The sequence below is a fragment of the Alosa pseudoharengus genome, unplaced genomic scaffold, assembly GCF_046254945.1.
Source record: "Alosa pseudoharengus isolate Yale_2024_CS ecotype anadromous, Long Island Sound unplaced genomic scaffold, YU_APseudo_1.1 YU_APseudo_1.1_scf_4, whole genome shotgun sequence".
NCBI lineage: Eukaryota > Metazoa > Chordata > Actinopteri > Clupeiformes > Clupeidae > Alosa > Alosa pseudoharengus.
Genome location: NW_027468774.1, coordinates 25,343,934 through 25,359,794, shown reverse-complemented (window position 1 = coordinate 25,359,794; position 15,861 = coordinate 25,343,934). Strand labels below are relative to the sequence as shown.

General features: G+C 45.3%; 2 protein-coding genes across 2 annotated transcripts; both read left to right on the top strand.

The window, feature by feature from the left end:
• The first annotated feature begins 491 nt into the window (after positions 1 to 491).
• On the top strand, positions 492 to 4,551 carry LOC143101675 (volume-regulated anion channel subunit LRRC8D). The gene is made up of 4 exons (XM_076264805.1): positions 492 to 1,475; positions 1,820 to 2,070; positions 2,781 to 3,162; positions 3,430 to 4,551. The coding sequence occupies exons 1-4, from the start codon at positions 492 to 494 to the stop codon at positions 4,549 to 4,551; spliced, it is 2,739 nt and encodes a 912-aa protein (XP_076120920.1).
• A 5,609-nt stretch (positions 4,552 to 10,160) lies between these two features.
• Positions 10,161 to 15,769, top strand: LOC143102122 (ATP-dependent RNA helicase DDX39A-like). Its single transcript, XM_076265520.1, has 10 exons — positions 10,161 to 10,248; positions 11,491 to 11,699; positions 11,872 to 11,999; positions 12,241 to 12,517; positions 12,738 to 12,856; positions 14,066 to 14,197; positions 14,419 to 14,528; positions 14,657 to 14,801; positions 14,923 to 15,070; positions 15,537 to 15,769. Exons 2-10 carry the CDS (start codon positions 11,492 to 11,494, stop codon positions 15,551 to 15,553), a joined length of 1,284 nt encoding a protein of 427 aa, XP_076121635.1. The 5' UTR covers positions 10,161 to 10,248; position 11,491; the 3' UTR covers positions 15,554 to 15,769.
• The last annotated feature ends 92 nt before the right edge of the window (positions 15,770 to 15,861 follow it).

Below are 15,861 nucleotides of genomic sequence, written 5' to 3'. Positions count from 1 at the left end.
CTATATTGCCTTTCCTTAGCCCTTTGGGACTCCAGGCAGAGGTCAAGGGGTGGCCTGCTGGACCCCTACCAAACTGTATTTAGGCAGGAGTCATAGCTCCAAGAATGGACATCTTTGTTAAATATATGTAGAAATACTAGTAAAACAACTGTTCCTTTACAGCCAGGAAAGAGTCTTTTTGCTCCATATTGCCAAGCTCCCCATGACCCCCTCTCACCCATCCCCCATCTGCAAAATACCCTGCTCAGTTTGAAACTCAGATTTAGACTTGGTAAACAAGTTGTTTTGCAGACTTTTCTACAGTGAAGGCTTTGTTGTATGCCAGCAGCAAAACTTTGCTGAGACCTTTTTTGTTTAGAGCTTAGTTGCATGATATTAGTCAATTACTGTAGACTCACAAACTTTGATTGAATTAATCTCTCCAGTGAAATGAATTTGCCTTCTGTGCATCTCTTTCAGTCCTGTCCCGCTCCCGCTCCCGTCTTGCAGAGATGTTCACCCTGTCTGAGCTGGCATGTCTGAATGAACGGCAGAGCAGCTACAAGCTGCTGAAGCCCTGGTGGGAGGTGTTCATGGACTACTTGGTGGTCCTCATGCTCATGGTGTCGGTGCTTGCCGGCACTCTGCTGCTCTCTCGCGACCGCGTGGTCTGCCTTCCCATCCAGCCCACCCCACTGTCCAGCAACCTCAGCCTGGCCTCTATGGGCACCTCCCCAGAGGACGTCCGAACTGCCCCAACCTCGCCAGCCTCCAGCCCCCTACCCCAGCCTCTCTTCCCCCCTCGCCTCCCCTCATCGCCTGGGGCCAAGAGCGCGCCCCGGGGCCTCCGCACCAACCTGGACTACCAGCAGTACATCTACATCAGCCAGGTGTGCTACCACGAGGCGCTGCCCTGGTTCTCCCGCTTCTTCCCTTACGTGGCGCTTCTGCAGTCGCTGGTGCTGCTGGCCAGCGGCTGCTTCTGGTTCCACTTCCCGCTGACCTCGTCGCGCATCGAACACTTCCTGGCCATCCTGGCCAAGTGCTCCGAGTCGCCGTGGACGTCCCGCGCGCTCTCACACGCCGCGCGGCTGGACCGTGGCCAGGGGAGACCCGCGGAGGATGGAGAGAAGGAGGAGGAGGAGGAGGGGGAGAGGCTGAAGGTGCACCTGCTACACCCCGTCCCCCCTGCCTCCCTCACCAGACAGTCCAGCCTGGACTCAGGGACAGACAGCCCCCTGCTGGTCAGGTCGGGCAGCACGTCCACCGCCGCTCCTCCGTCGCCCTGCCCGTCCACACTGTCACGCACCTCCTCACTGTCCACTTTGTCCTTCACTGACACCGGCTCTCCTCAGCCACAGATGTCCCGCGTCGTCCCGGATGCGACGAGGCCAACTGCAAGACTGGACCGCAGCGATGGGGAGCAGGCGCGGGCGCTGTTTGAGAGAGTGAGGCGCTTCCGGGCCCACTGTGAGAGCTCTGATATCATCTACAAGGTCAGAGTAGACTCCAGCATACATTTTCATTTTTAGACTACATGAACCGATTTGGTATGATGTTATTTTATGCTATTGGATTTTATGCTATTGGATTTTACAAGGTGGAAAGGATCAAATCATACTTGGAGGGATTGATGCTTGTCTGTCCAGTTTCACATTTAGTTTTCTGCTAAATTATCAGTGGTCACAATTTTAATTACACGAAAACTCATCCATGTTATGTCATTTTTCTACTCAAAGGGAGACTAAGGCTGATGAAAACTCTTTTCTGAAGTGGACATGAATAAATCTGTAAAAGTGTGTTGCCATGTCAGTGGTTTCCATGTTGCTATTTCCCGCAGGTTTACATCGCTCAAACAGTTTTCAAGGTCCTGAAGGTCGTTCTTATCGTGAGCTACACCACCCCTCTGCTGGGATCCATCACCTTCATCCACGTCTGCCAGCCCCTGTCCCACGCCCTGACGGGCTACCAAGCCTTCGAGTGCACCCATGCCCTGGCCTCGGTCCTGCACAAGCTGCTGGTGGTCTACCTGTGTCTGGTGGGCCTCTTCGGCCTGCTGGGCCTCTACACGCTCAGCTGGATCTGCCACAAGTACGGCTGTGACCGCTGAACAAACGGGCGAGCGCCAGGAATTTATTCATGTGTCTGTCCTCATGAGTGAGTGGTGTGTTTGCTACCGCAGAGTGTCCTCTGGAGGGGACGTACCCGGTGTGGTTTTGTGAGTGCACTAAACCATCAGTTGGTGTTTGTTTTGTTCTAACTTAGTATGTGGAGCACAACTCCGGTGGTTGGGCGCGACTGGCCTAGGAATGGGAAAGTGGCCCTCTAATCAGCTTTGCTGGCTTTGTAGTTCTGTAGGGGTCAGTTTCAGGGGGTTGGGAGAGATTTGTACCACCGACACGGCTCTCACAAGCTTGTCTCTGTTATGCTGTCTAGGAATGCATTGGCATGACTATTTGAACTCCTGTCCTACCATGGGAGTAAAGGCATGCCTTTAAAGCTGTGCTTTAGTCGCCATTGTACAAGGGATGTACTTTAAAAGGCTTCAAAAGGCACTCGTGGTTCTGCTATGCAAACAGTGTAATCTTCTTGGCATCTAGTAAAACATATGAGGTTAACTATCTGAGATAAACTGACACTGACACTTACCTCATCTTTGTTGTAGAGTTCTAACATCACTAACAGCCTGATTAAGTCATATCATACTTCAATTTGATTAAACTTGCCATGCAAGACACTTATACCAAATTTTACAGAGGACCTCATAACCTTGTTCTTCCTGCTGTGTTTATGATCCACAGGTCCTTGCGGAAGTACTCCTTCCAGTGCCTACACGAGACCGGCTCCATGCTGGACGTGCCGGACCTGTGCAATGACCTGGCCTTCCTGCTCCACATGGCCGACCAGTACGACCCACTGCTGGCGCACCGTCTCTCCGTCTTCCTGTCGCCGGTCAGCGAGACGCGGCTGCTTGAGGAGAACCTGGAGCGGCGCTGGGGTGCGGAACGCCTGCGGGGCATGACCACCTGTGACCCACAGGGCCGCACGCAGCTTCAGCTGGTGGCCCTGTCCAGCCTGCCCCCTGCCCTCTTCACCCTCAGCCAGCTGGAGGTGCTTAAGCTGGAGCTCATCGCTGATGCCAAGCTTCCCACACAGATCTCCAACATGACAGCCCTCAGGCAAGTAGACTCAGACACAATACAAATAGACCGATGGTGATGCACATCATATATACTGAAGAGATGGTAATTTATTGTAATAGCATGAATAAACTCCTAACCTTGGTCCATCTGAGTAGATATTTACTGAGTAGATATTCACTATACTGTACTTACTGTGGCTGACTACTGTGACCAAACATCAAATTTCGATGTCTCTGTGGAACTATTTTGTTTTATTTAATTCTACTCAGTGCTGAGCTAAGCTGCTGTCTGTTGCACCCACAGGGAGTTGCATCTCTATCACTGCACAGCTGCAGTGGAACCGGGCGCTCTTCTGCATCTGCAGGAGCGTCTGGAGGTCCTGCACCTGACCTTCACCCAGGCCACAGACATCCCTGGCTGGGTGTACTCTCTTCGTGGCCTCCAGGAGTTGCACATGACCGGTCACCTGGGCTGCGAGAGTGGTGTGGGGCGCGGCTGGGCGCTGGGCAGCTTGCGGCAGCTGCGGCACCTGCGCGTGCTCACGCTCCGCGCCTCCCTGCAGCGCATCCCAGCCGAGCTGGGCGAGGTGGCGGGCAGCCTGGTGCGCCTGGAGGTCCACAACGAGGGCGCCCGGCTCCTGGTGCTCACGGGGCTGCGGCGGCTGGCCGGCCTGACCGAGCTCCAGCTCCAGGGCTGCCAGCTGGAGCGCCTGCCCTCTGCGCTTTTGGCCCTGGCGGGCCTCCGTAGTCTGGACCTGCAGCACAACTGCCTGCGCACCCTGGAGGAGCTGCTGAGCCTTCAGCACCTGCGCCGCCTCTCCTGCTTGCGGCTCGCACACAACCGCGTGCTTGCCCTGCCCTCCAGCGTGGGCGTTTTGCGGCGGCTCGAGCTCCTGGACCTGGCCCACAACGAGCTGCAGAGCCTGCCCCCGGCCCTCTTCACCCTCCACAGGCTCCGGCGGCTCTACCTGGCCGGCAACCTACTGGAGGTCCTGCCGGCGGAGGTGGGCTCCCTGGCGCTGCTCCGGGAGCTCGATGTGAGTGGGAACCGGCTGGAGAGCCTCCCGGCGGAGCTCTGCACGAACTGCCTGGAGCTCCGCAACCTGAACGTGAGCTTCAACTCTCTGGGCACTCTCCCCCCAGACGTTGGCTCTCTGAACCAACTCTCGCAGCTGGACCTGAGAGGGAACAGTCTGGAGCAGCTCCCGGCAGAGCTGGGCTGCTGCGCCGGGCTGTGTGGCGGAGGCCTGCTAGTGGAGAACTGGCTGCTTCACTCGCTACCTCGTCACGTCAGGGACCTCCTGACGCGGCCCTGCTCGTCCTCCACCTCCTCTTCCTCCCAGCCGCCCTCCCGACCAGAGTCTGACAGTTTCCCCACTTTCTCCACCAGTCACTGGAGCTTCCTATTGGCAGCAGAGTCTCGGATATGAAGGCAAACAATGGCTTCCAGTGTTTCCCATACATTGACTTATTTGTGGCGGCCCACCACAATATCAACATTGACCACCACACAATTACACAATTTTCCTGGTTGTACTAAATTGTGTTAAATCTGGTTAGAATCAAAACCACACTGCACTAATTTGTTAAAAACTGTTGCATTCAGGTAAATTCTGCAAACCTCCCACCACAAATAGAATTCAATTCTGTGGGAAACACTGGCTTCAGAGACAGGCACCAAGAAGAGGTAAATAACAGCAGTGTTACTGAATGAACTGAAATTTTGCATAACATAGCTAAGCATGTTAATTCTTGTACTATATCGGGGCAACAAAACAAAAGGCCACATCCTAAATTTAAAATGTAGGCTATATAATCAAGCTAAGGTAGGCTTCCTCTAAAAGAGTAAATAATTCTGCTCACAATGGTATTGCTATTGCTACTTTTTTTGTAACATTCATTCTAAAGGGTGTAGGAGGAAATTTTAACCTTTCAAATCTGTGTGCAAGAAAACCACATACTGTATGTGTGTTCTGTATTTACTCATGTGCTCTTTTACTTTTGTTTGTGAGCAAGTTATTCATAGAAGTGTATAAGTGAAGAGAAATTGGGATGATGAGAGATCATCTCATGATGAGAGTTTAGCATTTGTGACATTTTTTCTCAAGGTGATTGGGCCTACGTGCTGGTTTGTTAAGATAGAGGGGGCCCTGAGATGGAGCTGCCATCTTCACTAAGAAGGTTGGCGCCTTCATGTATGTTAGGTCAAAGTTTGGGTAGATGTCACTGATGTCGGTTGTTAAGGGATACATCCTTGAATGTTGGACGAGTTTGGGTGATGTGGTCAGTGAATATTTGTCATACCACAGATGGAGATGTAAGCTTTTGACATGCTCTATAAGAACTGTGCCTTTTCTCTTTATCTTCAGACTGCGTGTATTAGCGACATGGCGTAGGTCGAGATTTCTGAACTTCTGACTGACTGCTGACTCTGCCTGAGAAACAAGGCCGTAGTCATGATGTCAACATTGGGGGGGACCAAATCTGTGGTGGGGTCTGAGGGACCCCCAAACAGAAGCCCCCCCCCCCCCCTCCCCCGGTGAGTTTTGTGAAAAGAGAAGGGTGGAGAAGAAGCAACTTCACTGGTCCATCCCTGGACCCGTGACTCCATTTGTGTTCAAAATGTATACTTTAAAAGAAATTACAAACTAGAGTATCTTTTGATAACCTCTATTACACAGAATGTGGTTCTTTTACTTATTACTTACACCTGAAGATTTTTTTAAACTAAGGCTTAGACACATAGGTTTGGAGCCTAATAAGATTTTGTCTTTTAATTTAGATTTTATTATGCTGGCGGCTAATCACACAATTTTAACGTAGTTTGAAAGGGACAGGATTCAGGAATAGGCAACTAAGACAGGCCCCTCTTCTGTCTGACTCACCTCATGTTACCCCTGTATGCATTATAGACTGGCTTCTGACAGAAATGACGTTTTGTGCCACCATGTAGAAACACTAGGCCTACTACAGCCTTTAATTGGTGAATGGAGGTGCAAATTCCTTTCTTTGGTTATTGTCCGCGATTCACATTAACTATAGGCTATCACGTATTGTAAACGTCGCCACATTTGATCACGTTTTGCCTGCATGGATGCGCGATTGAGTGCGCATCTAAATAATATGCAAGATGCAACAATCATTTCTAAGAGGCCTACACGGTCATTTCTGGCATTACTACTAGCATGAATGCATTAAAGACGTGAAAGAAATGACACAGGCTTGCACAAATTCATCATTTAAAATGAAACGTTTCACTTTCGCTATCATTGCGAGAATAGGCTACAATATGGAAAATGTTCCCTTTCAGTCTGATCGGCTCCAAACATGTATGGGATTTCCTTAGCCTGTGCTACACCTTTCCAAGAAGTTTTGTGAAAATTGTTCCGGTAGCTTTTGCGATATTGTTGACAGCCCTACCTCACCGCAGTAGGGTGCAGTAAATGGAAGCTTTTCATAGGGCACGCCACTAACGAAAAACGGAAAATCACCAGGACAAACCACTCAGGGGTGTAGGCTACTCTGGAACCATAGGTCACTAATTTGTGCGTTATTTACGTTTGATACATTTCAGATACATGTTGGTTTCCTATAGGCCAGTATAGCGCTTTATTCTTTCTTTATTTTTCTATGTCCGTATATTGGGGGGGGGGGACATTTTGGTCATATTTGAATATTGGGGGGGGGGGACACGTCCCCCTCAATGTCTATGGTGACTACGGCCCTGCTGAGAAATGTTTTGAACAATCCAGAATTTTAGCATGACAAGGGGATATTGTATGTTGAATTGTAGGCCTAAGTCAGAGGTGGTTTGACCTGATAATTTGCTTTAACTAACAAAATGTCTAATAAAGGTACACAGGCCAAGCAAATATAATGACAAGGCATCTTCATAAATGTGTGTATTCAAATGTAAAGTTACACTCTTTTTTGTGGCTATAGCAGCAAACTGTGAATCACCATAGGGATCATGCTAATGAATAAATATTCTCTAAATCCTGGTTGTCTGTTGGATATTCTGTATTATGCTCTCAATCTACATCAGATCATTAGACATAATAATCAGAAACATGATAAAATCTTGATTATATGTTGACACACTATAAGAACCATCTTTTCTTTTTTGTCTGTTTTTTTGGTGTAGGTGTAAACGGGTGTGTTCCAATTGCCTCATAGTAACTGTGAAGTGAACAATCATAGGCTTAACATATGGTGGGGTGGGGGGTTGTAACTGGTAAACCCACCGTCAGTGCAACACCACCTCAAACACCCATTAATCATAATGAAACTGTTATAGACCTACAACACAATGAAGTGGTGGGCTCAATTGCCCCAATCGATACAGGGCATGTTAAGTGATTATGTTCTGTTGGGAGTGACAGCATTCAGTCCGAAGGAAACTGCAAGTTTCAGACAAAATTGTGCAGTGACTAGAAATCAGGGAATTCAGCGTAGGGAGTTCGGGGACCCTTTGCCATCAGGACTAGGCTGGTTAGCAGCACGCAGAGTTTCTCAGTTGGAATTGAGAGTGGGTCTGGATAAGTTTAATTGACTTACGACTTCCAGCAGGGGCGTAGCCTAACTAGCAGTGATATTATTCATTCATTCATTCATTCATTCAATCTTTATTCTCTGAGGTTTATTGAGGGTAGTCCTCATTTTCAGTGAAGCCGAGATTACACAGTAGGCCTAGGCTAACAATTAAATAACGAGATATAGTATAATAATTGTGGTAAATAAAACAAATTTAAAAGTTAACCTACATAACATAAAGGATGAAGGAAAAAATAAAAATACAGAAAATATAAATAATAACAATAATAAACTAACATTTACATAAAACAGGTACAATTTGACATAGGAAGGTTTGTGATTACAGATCGGAATTGATTATAGGAAAGTAGAGAGTTCATTTTTATGTTACATTGAAGATTATTCCAGGATAGGGGCACCATAACAAAAGGCCGACTTTCCCAACTCAGTGTGGATATGAGGAACCTTGAGCATCAAACAGTCCTTTAATCTGGTCTGATAGGGACCAGAATTCCAAACAAGCAATGTTTGAAATATAACCTGGTAATTTTCCAACAATCTCTGTAAATAAACAGATACCAATGGTTATGTTTCCTCTCTGTCAAAGATGACTAACCCAGGGCACAATGATGAGTGCTATAGCCATCACCAGTAATGAACATCAGGGCAGAGTGGTAGACTGGGTCCAGTGAGCAAACTGTAGCATTTCTATAAACATAGAACTGACATAAAAACTGCTTCAACAACTTGTTTCCTACATTCCATAGAGAGGTTGGCTTAGAAACCATTTTTTTTTTGTCTCGGTTGTTTTTACTAGGATGGCCGGTTTCAGGTCCCTAACAACCGTAGTCAAGAACGAACTCGGAGGACAACCACTAGTTGTTTACACTGACAGCGCATAGAAAACAAGCTGGCTGAACTTGATATAAGATGAAGAATAAAAACATATTGCCGAAATATTTCGGTGTAGCCGAGTCTGGATTGTTTTCACCTAGAGGTGTAGCGGATTTACCTATGAAAAAGCAACGGATTTTAAGGAAGGTAGGCTAAACATGTGGCCATGCAGTCACTGTGAAGTTAGGTTAGGCTTAAGCTAATGTTAACGTTAGGGCTTCGGCTGCAGAAACAATTAGTTTAGATTTAGTGAGAACATTACCTACTCAAAGGGTACATAATGACAGGGGTGGACAATCATTTCCCCCTGAGGTCAGAGGATAATTACTTTGATAAAGTAGCCTATGCTGGCCACACATTGAACGATTGACTGAAATAAAACAAAATGCATTGTGCTGGATGTTAACTAACAGGACAGGAGCCTATGACGGATTAGCTATAAGCTAGGCTACCTTATAGTAGGCTTATGCAATAACGTTACTTGCAAGCCTATGTCTTCTTTCTTAAAACAAACAACTCAAATGGAGTGTCAACTTTAACTTTAGGCTACCCTGCATATTGCCATTTGCGTGAAATGTAGGCTAACGTTAGCCTCCGTTCTCATGGATCATAAGTCTCTCATTAAAATGATATGCTGAGGAATATGATTAAAAAAAAAACTTTGTTAACGTCACAACCCTATGTTATTTAGCCTACATGACTTGAGTTTTTCCTCTTGAGCATGAAGATAACATTTGTGGCATAACTTTGTAGCTTCATAATGCATGCTTCGTAGCACCTAGGCCTGCCTACTTTATTGGCGTTTTAAACATTTTTAGCTTTGAACGGACACATCACAAAAAAATGAAATGTCTCCTGTACCACACAGGGGAATTTCCATCTGCTTTTCTCTGCCAAAAGTTAACAATTTTCAAGCTCTATGCGTCTTTCTCTCAATGTATTGCTATACGGCTCTGGGTTTGCTTGTCCTCCGAGTTCGTCCTTAACGACGGTTGTTAGGGACCTGAAACTGGGAATTAAATGTGAGTTAGTCATCCATACCAAGATATTTGTACTCAGAAACTCTATCAATGCTGGAACCATTGAGTGGTTATTTGCACACCAACCTCAATGTTCCTTGCTCTAGTAAATAGCATAGGCCTATATTTAGTTTTCTTTTCATTTAGTTCTAATTTAAGATTAATGAGAGCTTCTTGAAGAACATTAAATGAAAGCTGAAGATAAAACTTAAATTGGTGCATTAAACTCTTACCAGATCGTTTCAGAAGTTTTTGTAAACCAAGGTTATAAATGCAAGCTAGGCCTACTCAATTCCAAAGAAATAGGCTACACGTCCATGCCGTAGTAGCCTATTAGCGATTGTATTTGCATGCCCGTGCTTTAGGGACATTTGAAAAGGGCTTCAATGCCTTTTGGCCAGACAGACCTGCAAAGCCTGCCCTAAGGTTCGCATGGGTATGTCACAGACTACATCGGGACGCAACCCATAACCCATCCCACTTCTTGAATAGTTGGGTAGTTGATTCGAGTTGAACAGGTCGAGACGAGCATCTCCAATAACCAATAGCATTGCTGTATCTAATGGAGGCGGATCTTCCGCAAGGCGGTATAAACTGTTAGGCCTACCGCTTGCACATGCGGTTTTGATTCATTGAGTCAGTCTCTTTAGTCAGTCTTGAGAAGTTTTGTGTCCCAACAAGGTAAGATACGTTATTTGTTTACCCTCATTATTCGATGGTGTTTGTGTACCTAATTGTTTACTGTTGGCATTGTTATTAAGCGGTTACATTTTAGTGAAACATAGATACCACACGACTTAGAAACGAATCGCTGGTTAGCTCATCGTGGAAAATTAGCTAACGCTAAGAGTAACATAATAAATAGGCTAACTAGCTTTCATACTCTAACGTTAGTTAATTTCCCGAGTACCGAGATGAATGGTAAATATCTTGAAATGAATTTGTTCACTGATTCAACTGTAAAGCCCCTTAATCGGAAACTCTAGTATGATTTTCAGAATGTGACGAACTTTGGGACTAGCTATTGAGCCTTCGAGCAACAAGGGACGTTGCAGGGTCCCATTGTCCCTTTACATCTGATAGGCCAGGCGCGTAGTAGCGTACATTTTAGACAATTCTGTTTTCCTCCTAAACGTTGATTGGGACTAGTTTGATTTAGAACAACTGTACTCGGTAAAACTATCAATTGCGTTCAACAACACCAGTGTTTTTACTAATAACGTACCGTTAACGCAGATTAAGAGCGCGTTTTTGCTAACGCAGTTAGCTGTCTAGCCTAGCTTGATTAGCCAGAGTTGGCTAAACGCGGGTTGAACCCAGTCGGAAGCTACATCAGCTGAGCGCCATTTACAGGTATCTCCTGCAAGTGAATCTAGCGCGGCACTGTACCTGGATGAAGATGACAAAATCTGATTTAAAATAGACTCTCTTATACATTTACTGTTTGATTAGTTGATGTTGTGCATGGGATTAGAGTGCAACTGTTTGGTAACGAACAAGTTGTTCAAGTTTGTGTACAGCTTATGCTGATCTTAGTATTTATGAACTTTAGTGTGAAATGACTCGCCAGTGCTTCTAGTTATTTAGTTAGTAACTCAGGCAGTATTGTTGACCTAGTATTAATGGTGGCTGTCCTTTGTTCACACAATGTACAGCTTCATTAGTTATCATGCAATTTATGAGTTTCTGTAATACCTCAAATTACTTAAATTACTAACTGAATGTACTGCACATACTAGATTTTCTTGCCACTGCTGTCCTGGAGTTTTGTGCACTTTGTTCTTTGTTAACCAATGGACATGGATCAAAAGCCATTGAGGGGACACTTGACTATTTCCTCTGATTTGCAGTCTATATTGTTTTAGGAGAAATTGTCTTAACCTTTGACCTCTTAACCATTAACCCCTCTCATTCATCTTGTAGCATGGCTGAGAACGATGTTGACAACGAGCTGCTCGACTATGAAGACGACGAGGAGCAGCAGGTAGCCCCAGAGAGCGCCGCTCCTGCGGGCAAGAAGGAGGTGAAAGGCTCCTACGTTTCCATCCACAGCTCCGGCTTCAGGGACTTCCTCCTCAAGCCCGAGCTGCTCCGGGCTATCGTGGACTGCGGTTTTGAGCACCCGTCTGAAGGTAGATCAAGCGGGAAACAATGAGTGACACACCAATCAGGGACTGGGTGGTGTTTAGGTGTATTCATATTTGAGGACTTATAAAGCTGTTCCTGACATTGGTTGAGTGAGGAGAACTTACCTTTTTGTCTCCAGGACATGTAAAGCATCTGCATTCTGTTTTTCTCTTTCAGTCCAGCATGAGTGTATCCCTCAGGCCATTCTGGGTATGGATATATTGTGCCAGGCTAAGTCTGGTATGGGAAAGACAGCCGTGTTTGTTCTTGCTACACTGCAGCAGATAGAGCCTGTAGATGGACAGGTGAGAAACAAGATGGTGGTTCATTATTTAGAGCTTGTGTACTCTTAAGTGTATTAAGTCTTTGCTCAATCACACTTAATATTTCTAGATGTGGTTTCTGATTGTTGTAATAGCTGTAATCAAAAACAATCTGAACTTTCAGTGGATGATGTACTGTTTGGGGAAAATCTACCATTTGAATGTTCCCACTGCTTGTTTGTTGAGTTTGTTTATATTTTCCCCTCTTCCATCTCTCTCCCAGGTGTCAGTCCTTGTGATGTGCCACACACGTGAGTTGGCTTTCCAGATCAGCAAAGAGTACGAGCGCTTCTCCAAATACATGTCGAGCGTGAAGTGTGCCGTGTTCTTTGGCGGCCTCTCCATCAAGAAGGACGAGGAGGTCCTCCGCAAGAACTGTCCCCACATTGTGGTGGGCACACCTGGCCGTACCCTTGCCCTCATTCGGAACAAGACCCTCAGTCTGAAGAATGTCAAACACTTTGTCCTGGATGAGTGTGACAAGATGTTGGAGCAGCTGGGTAAGATGGAATTGCTACCCCCAGTATGTTACAATGGTTGCTCAAAATAGATAGTAATCACTGGTAGTAGCCATTTTGTGATTGAGCAAAATGGGACTGGTTGCTAATGAAGAAAAAGTAGCCGTCGTTGATGTAATTTTAATGATTGCAATGATTACAATTGATGTGCTTTTAAAGGCCAGCGATTTAATGTACTCTCGTCTTTGTGATCCTCCCACAGACATGAGGCGTGATGTGCAGGAGATTTTCCGGCTCACACCCCACGAGAAGCAGGTCATGATGTTCAGCGCTACACTAAGCAAGGAGATCCGACCCGTCTGCCGCAAGTTCATGCAGGACGTGAGTGTTTGGGCCTCTACTTAGGCTGACTTCCAAAATAATTAGGGCTGTAATGATAAGCATATTGAAACCGAAACCGCAACGCTCATATCCACGAACCTGTGTCGAGGTGTGAGAAGGCAGAATTGCGACACACCCCTTCCAACGTGTCCAGCAGGCCTTGCAGCTTTGGCAGTCACCTAAGCAACACACGACGTCTCCCGCCTTTAACTACCGTTACGTTGTCCATAAATAAATAAATCATGATTTCATAGCTCTCGTAGCTTTCATTGTAGAGATATGCATGCAACTTTACCAAATAGTGTATATAAGTCGGCTACCTTAAATCCCCCCTACTTGCCTGCCTCACTCTTGCTCGATGGACATGCCCCTCAGCAATACACATTTAATCCAAATAAAACATTTGCAATTGTGAAGGCAAGGACGTATAGAAGACGAATAGCTAAAAAAGCTGGATTAAATCCAGTTTGCATCATTAGCATGTTGCGCAAATTTTGCATTCAAGTTGACTGATCATCTCAATACCGATGTTTTTCAAGACTCAAAAGGGCCTGTCTCAAGGAGAAAAAGTATTACCTTGAAATTTAAACGACGTGGGGAAACTGAACAGTCCAACCAGTAGACTGTGATAAGCTAGCCAGCTAGGCGACTTTGTTTACAATATTTCCAGGCTTCAACTAGAGCTACTGACAGCTAAGCAACAAGAGACAGACAGAGGTAGAGCTGTAATAGAAATAGTACCCAGGCTATAATCTGCATAATGTGTGCTGCCATGAATATCAGAAATTCAGTATTTTCTCTCATAATATTTTATCTTATCAGTATTTTATATTTCAATAGCATACCAATATAATATATTATCATAATATTGTATTACATGTGTGTGTTTATTCAGTGTTCAAATCAGTCCAGTTTATACAAGTTTTCAAATATTCTAATCCTCTTCCAAATTAGTAAAATGTTATTTATATATACACACACAGGTATGTATCGAACCGTGGATCAAAAATCGTAATACAAACCAAATTGTGAGTTTGGTATATTGTTACAGCTCTAAAGATAGATAGTATATGGGCTACGACCTGTTGAAGCCTTTTTTAATTGTATAGGTTTTAAGGTGTAATCATGTCATGGTATATTCAGCCATACTTTTGACTGGTTATGCTATGCTGCTTCCTTGTCTAATGGGCCTTATTTATCTCCTTTCAGCCCATGGAGGTGTTTGTGGATGATGAGACCAAGCTTACTCTGCATGGCCTGCAGCAGTACTACTGCAAGCTGAAGGACAGTGAGAAAAACCGCAAGCTCTTCGACCTTCTGGATGTGCTGGAGTTTAACCAGGTAGGAAGGAAAACAGTTGACTAGTTTGAGGGATGATGTAGTGTTCAAATGGAACACAACATTTTGGTTTTAAGGAATTCGTGAAATATCTAGTTTGATTGTTTCAGCAGGTATTTAACACCCACCATCAACAGTAATTGGTTTAGAGTTACAGTTCTCTGTGGTCTCTTTGAATCCTGCTTTGTGAATTGGTTTGCTGTAATTCCCATCTCTGCCTGCAGGTGGTGATCTTTGTGAAGTCTGTGCAGCGCTGCATGGCTCTTGCCCAGCTGCTGGTTGAGCAGAACTTCCCTGCCATCGCCATCCACAGCAGCATGGTCCAGGCTGAAAGGTCAGTCAGACTGCCCACGGCAGTGACCACTCATCCTTAAAATACTCAAAGACCTCACTTCTGCAGATGTGATGACCAGTTGCTCAGCATGACTCTCATCCACTTTCATTTGACCCCATTATTCCCAGGCTGTCCCGGTACCAGCAGTTCAAAGACTTCCAGAGACGGATACTGGTGGCCACCAATTTGTTTGGTCGGGGGATGGATATCGAGCGGGTCAACATCGTGTTCAACTACGACATGCCAGAGGACTCAGATACTTATCTGCACAGAGTACGTCCCTAAAGAAAACAGTGGGGTGCTAAAGTAAACTTTAGGGGACTAAAGCATAACCGACCTTAAGTTTTGCTTCTGAGCTAACCTTTACTTTTCCCCCCCCCCCCCCCCCCCCCAGGTGGCCCGTGCTGGCAGATTTGGCACGAAGGGATTGGCTGTTACCTTTGTGTCTGACGAGACTGACGCCAAGACGCTGAATGATGTGCAAGACCGTTTTGAAGTCAACGTTGCTGAGCTGCCAGATGAGATTGACATCTCATCATACAGTAAGTTTTTGTGTTTATAGTCAAAGTTGGAGATGGGCTTATTCCAGGTACATGACATGGTGACTGACAGAATGGGTTCATAGTTCCTGTTGGTCTTTGGTGTTCAGAAAAATTTGGATTTGTTTGTAGTTGGACTGTTGGGTATTGTAATAGTCAGACTGTTGAATATTATAGCAGGGAAAAAATTGAAGGCATTCCAGCAGAGAATCAGAGTAAGAAACTGTATGAACTTGATCTTTGAATCCCATTTAACCAAAGGTTTTGTAGACAAGTTCTGTCTGCTCTAATAATTGTTCTTAATAGGCTGTTGTATAATGTGCTTGACACATGGCTTTAACCAGAATGTGTGGTAACCGGAGAATGTTTGTAGATAGACGGCCCTTTGAATCTCATGTCAACACTGAAATGCAGGAATGTCCAGCTGTTCTCTCACCACATGTCCTCCTGTTGTCTCCTCTCTCTGCAGTTGACCAGTCCAGATGAGTTCTTACGTATTGTGGATATGCTCCAGGCTCTCAGTCGCTCCCGTGTTTTTTTTTTTTTTTTTTTTTTTTTTTGTTCTTTCTTTTTTTTTTTTTTTTAAATCAAGCTCATTCTGTTCTACAGTTTTAACTTTATTTGGTCTCCTAATGCTTTTATTTCTAAATGTGCCAATTGTGTTTCTTTGTCGTTGGAATTAAAAGTTTTTATACACCATAATGGCTTGGCTCCCTTTGTCTCTTCTCTCCAGTGTTTTTGGTTTACGTTAAGGCAATACGTTTAGGCATCCTTCCTAATTAAATATGATGGCA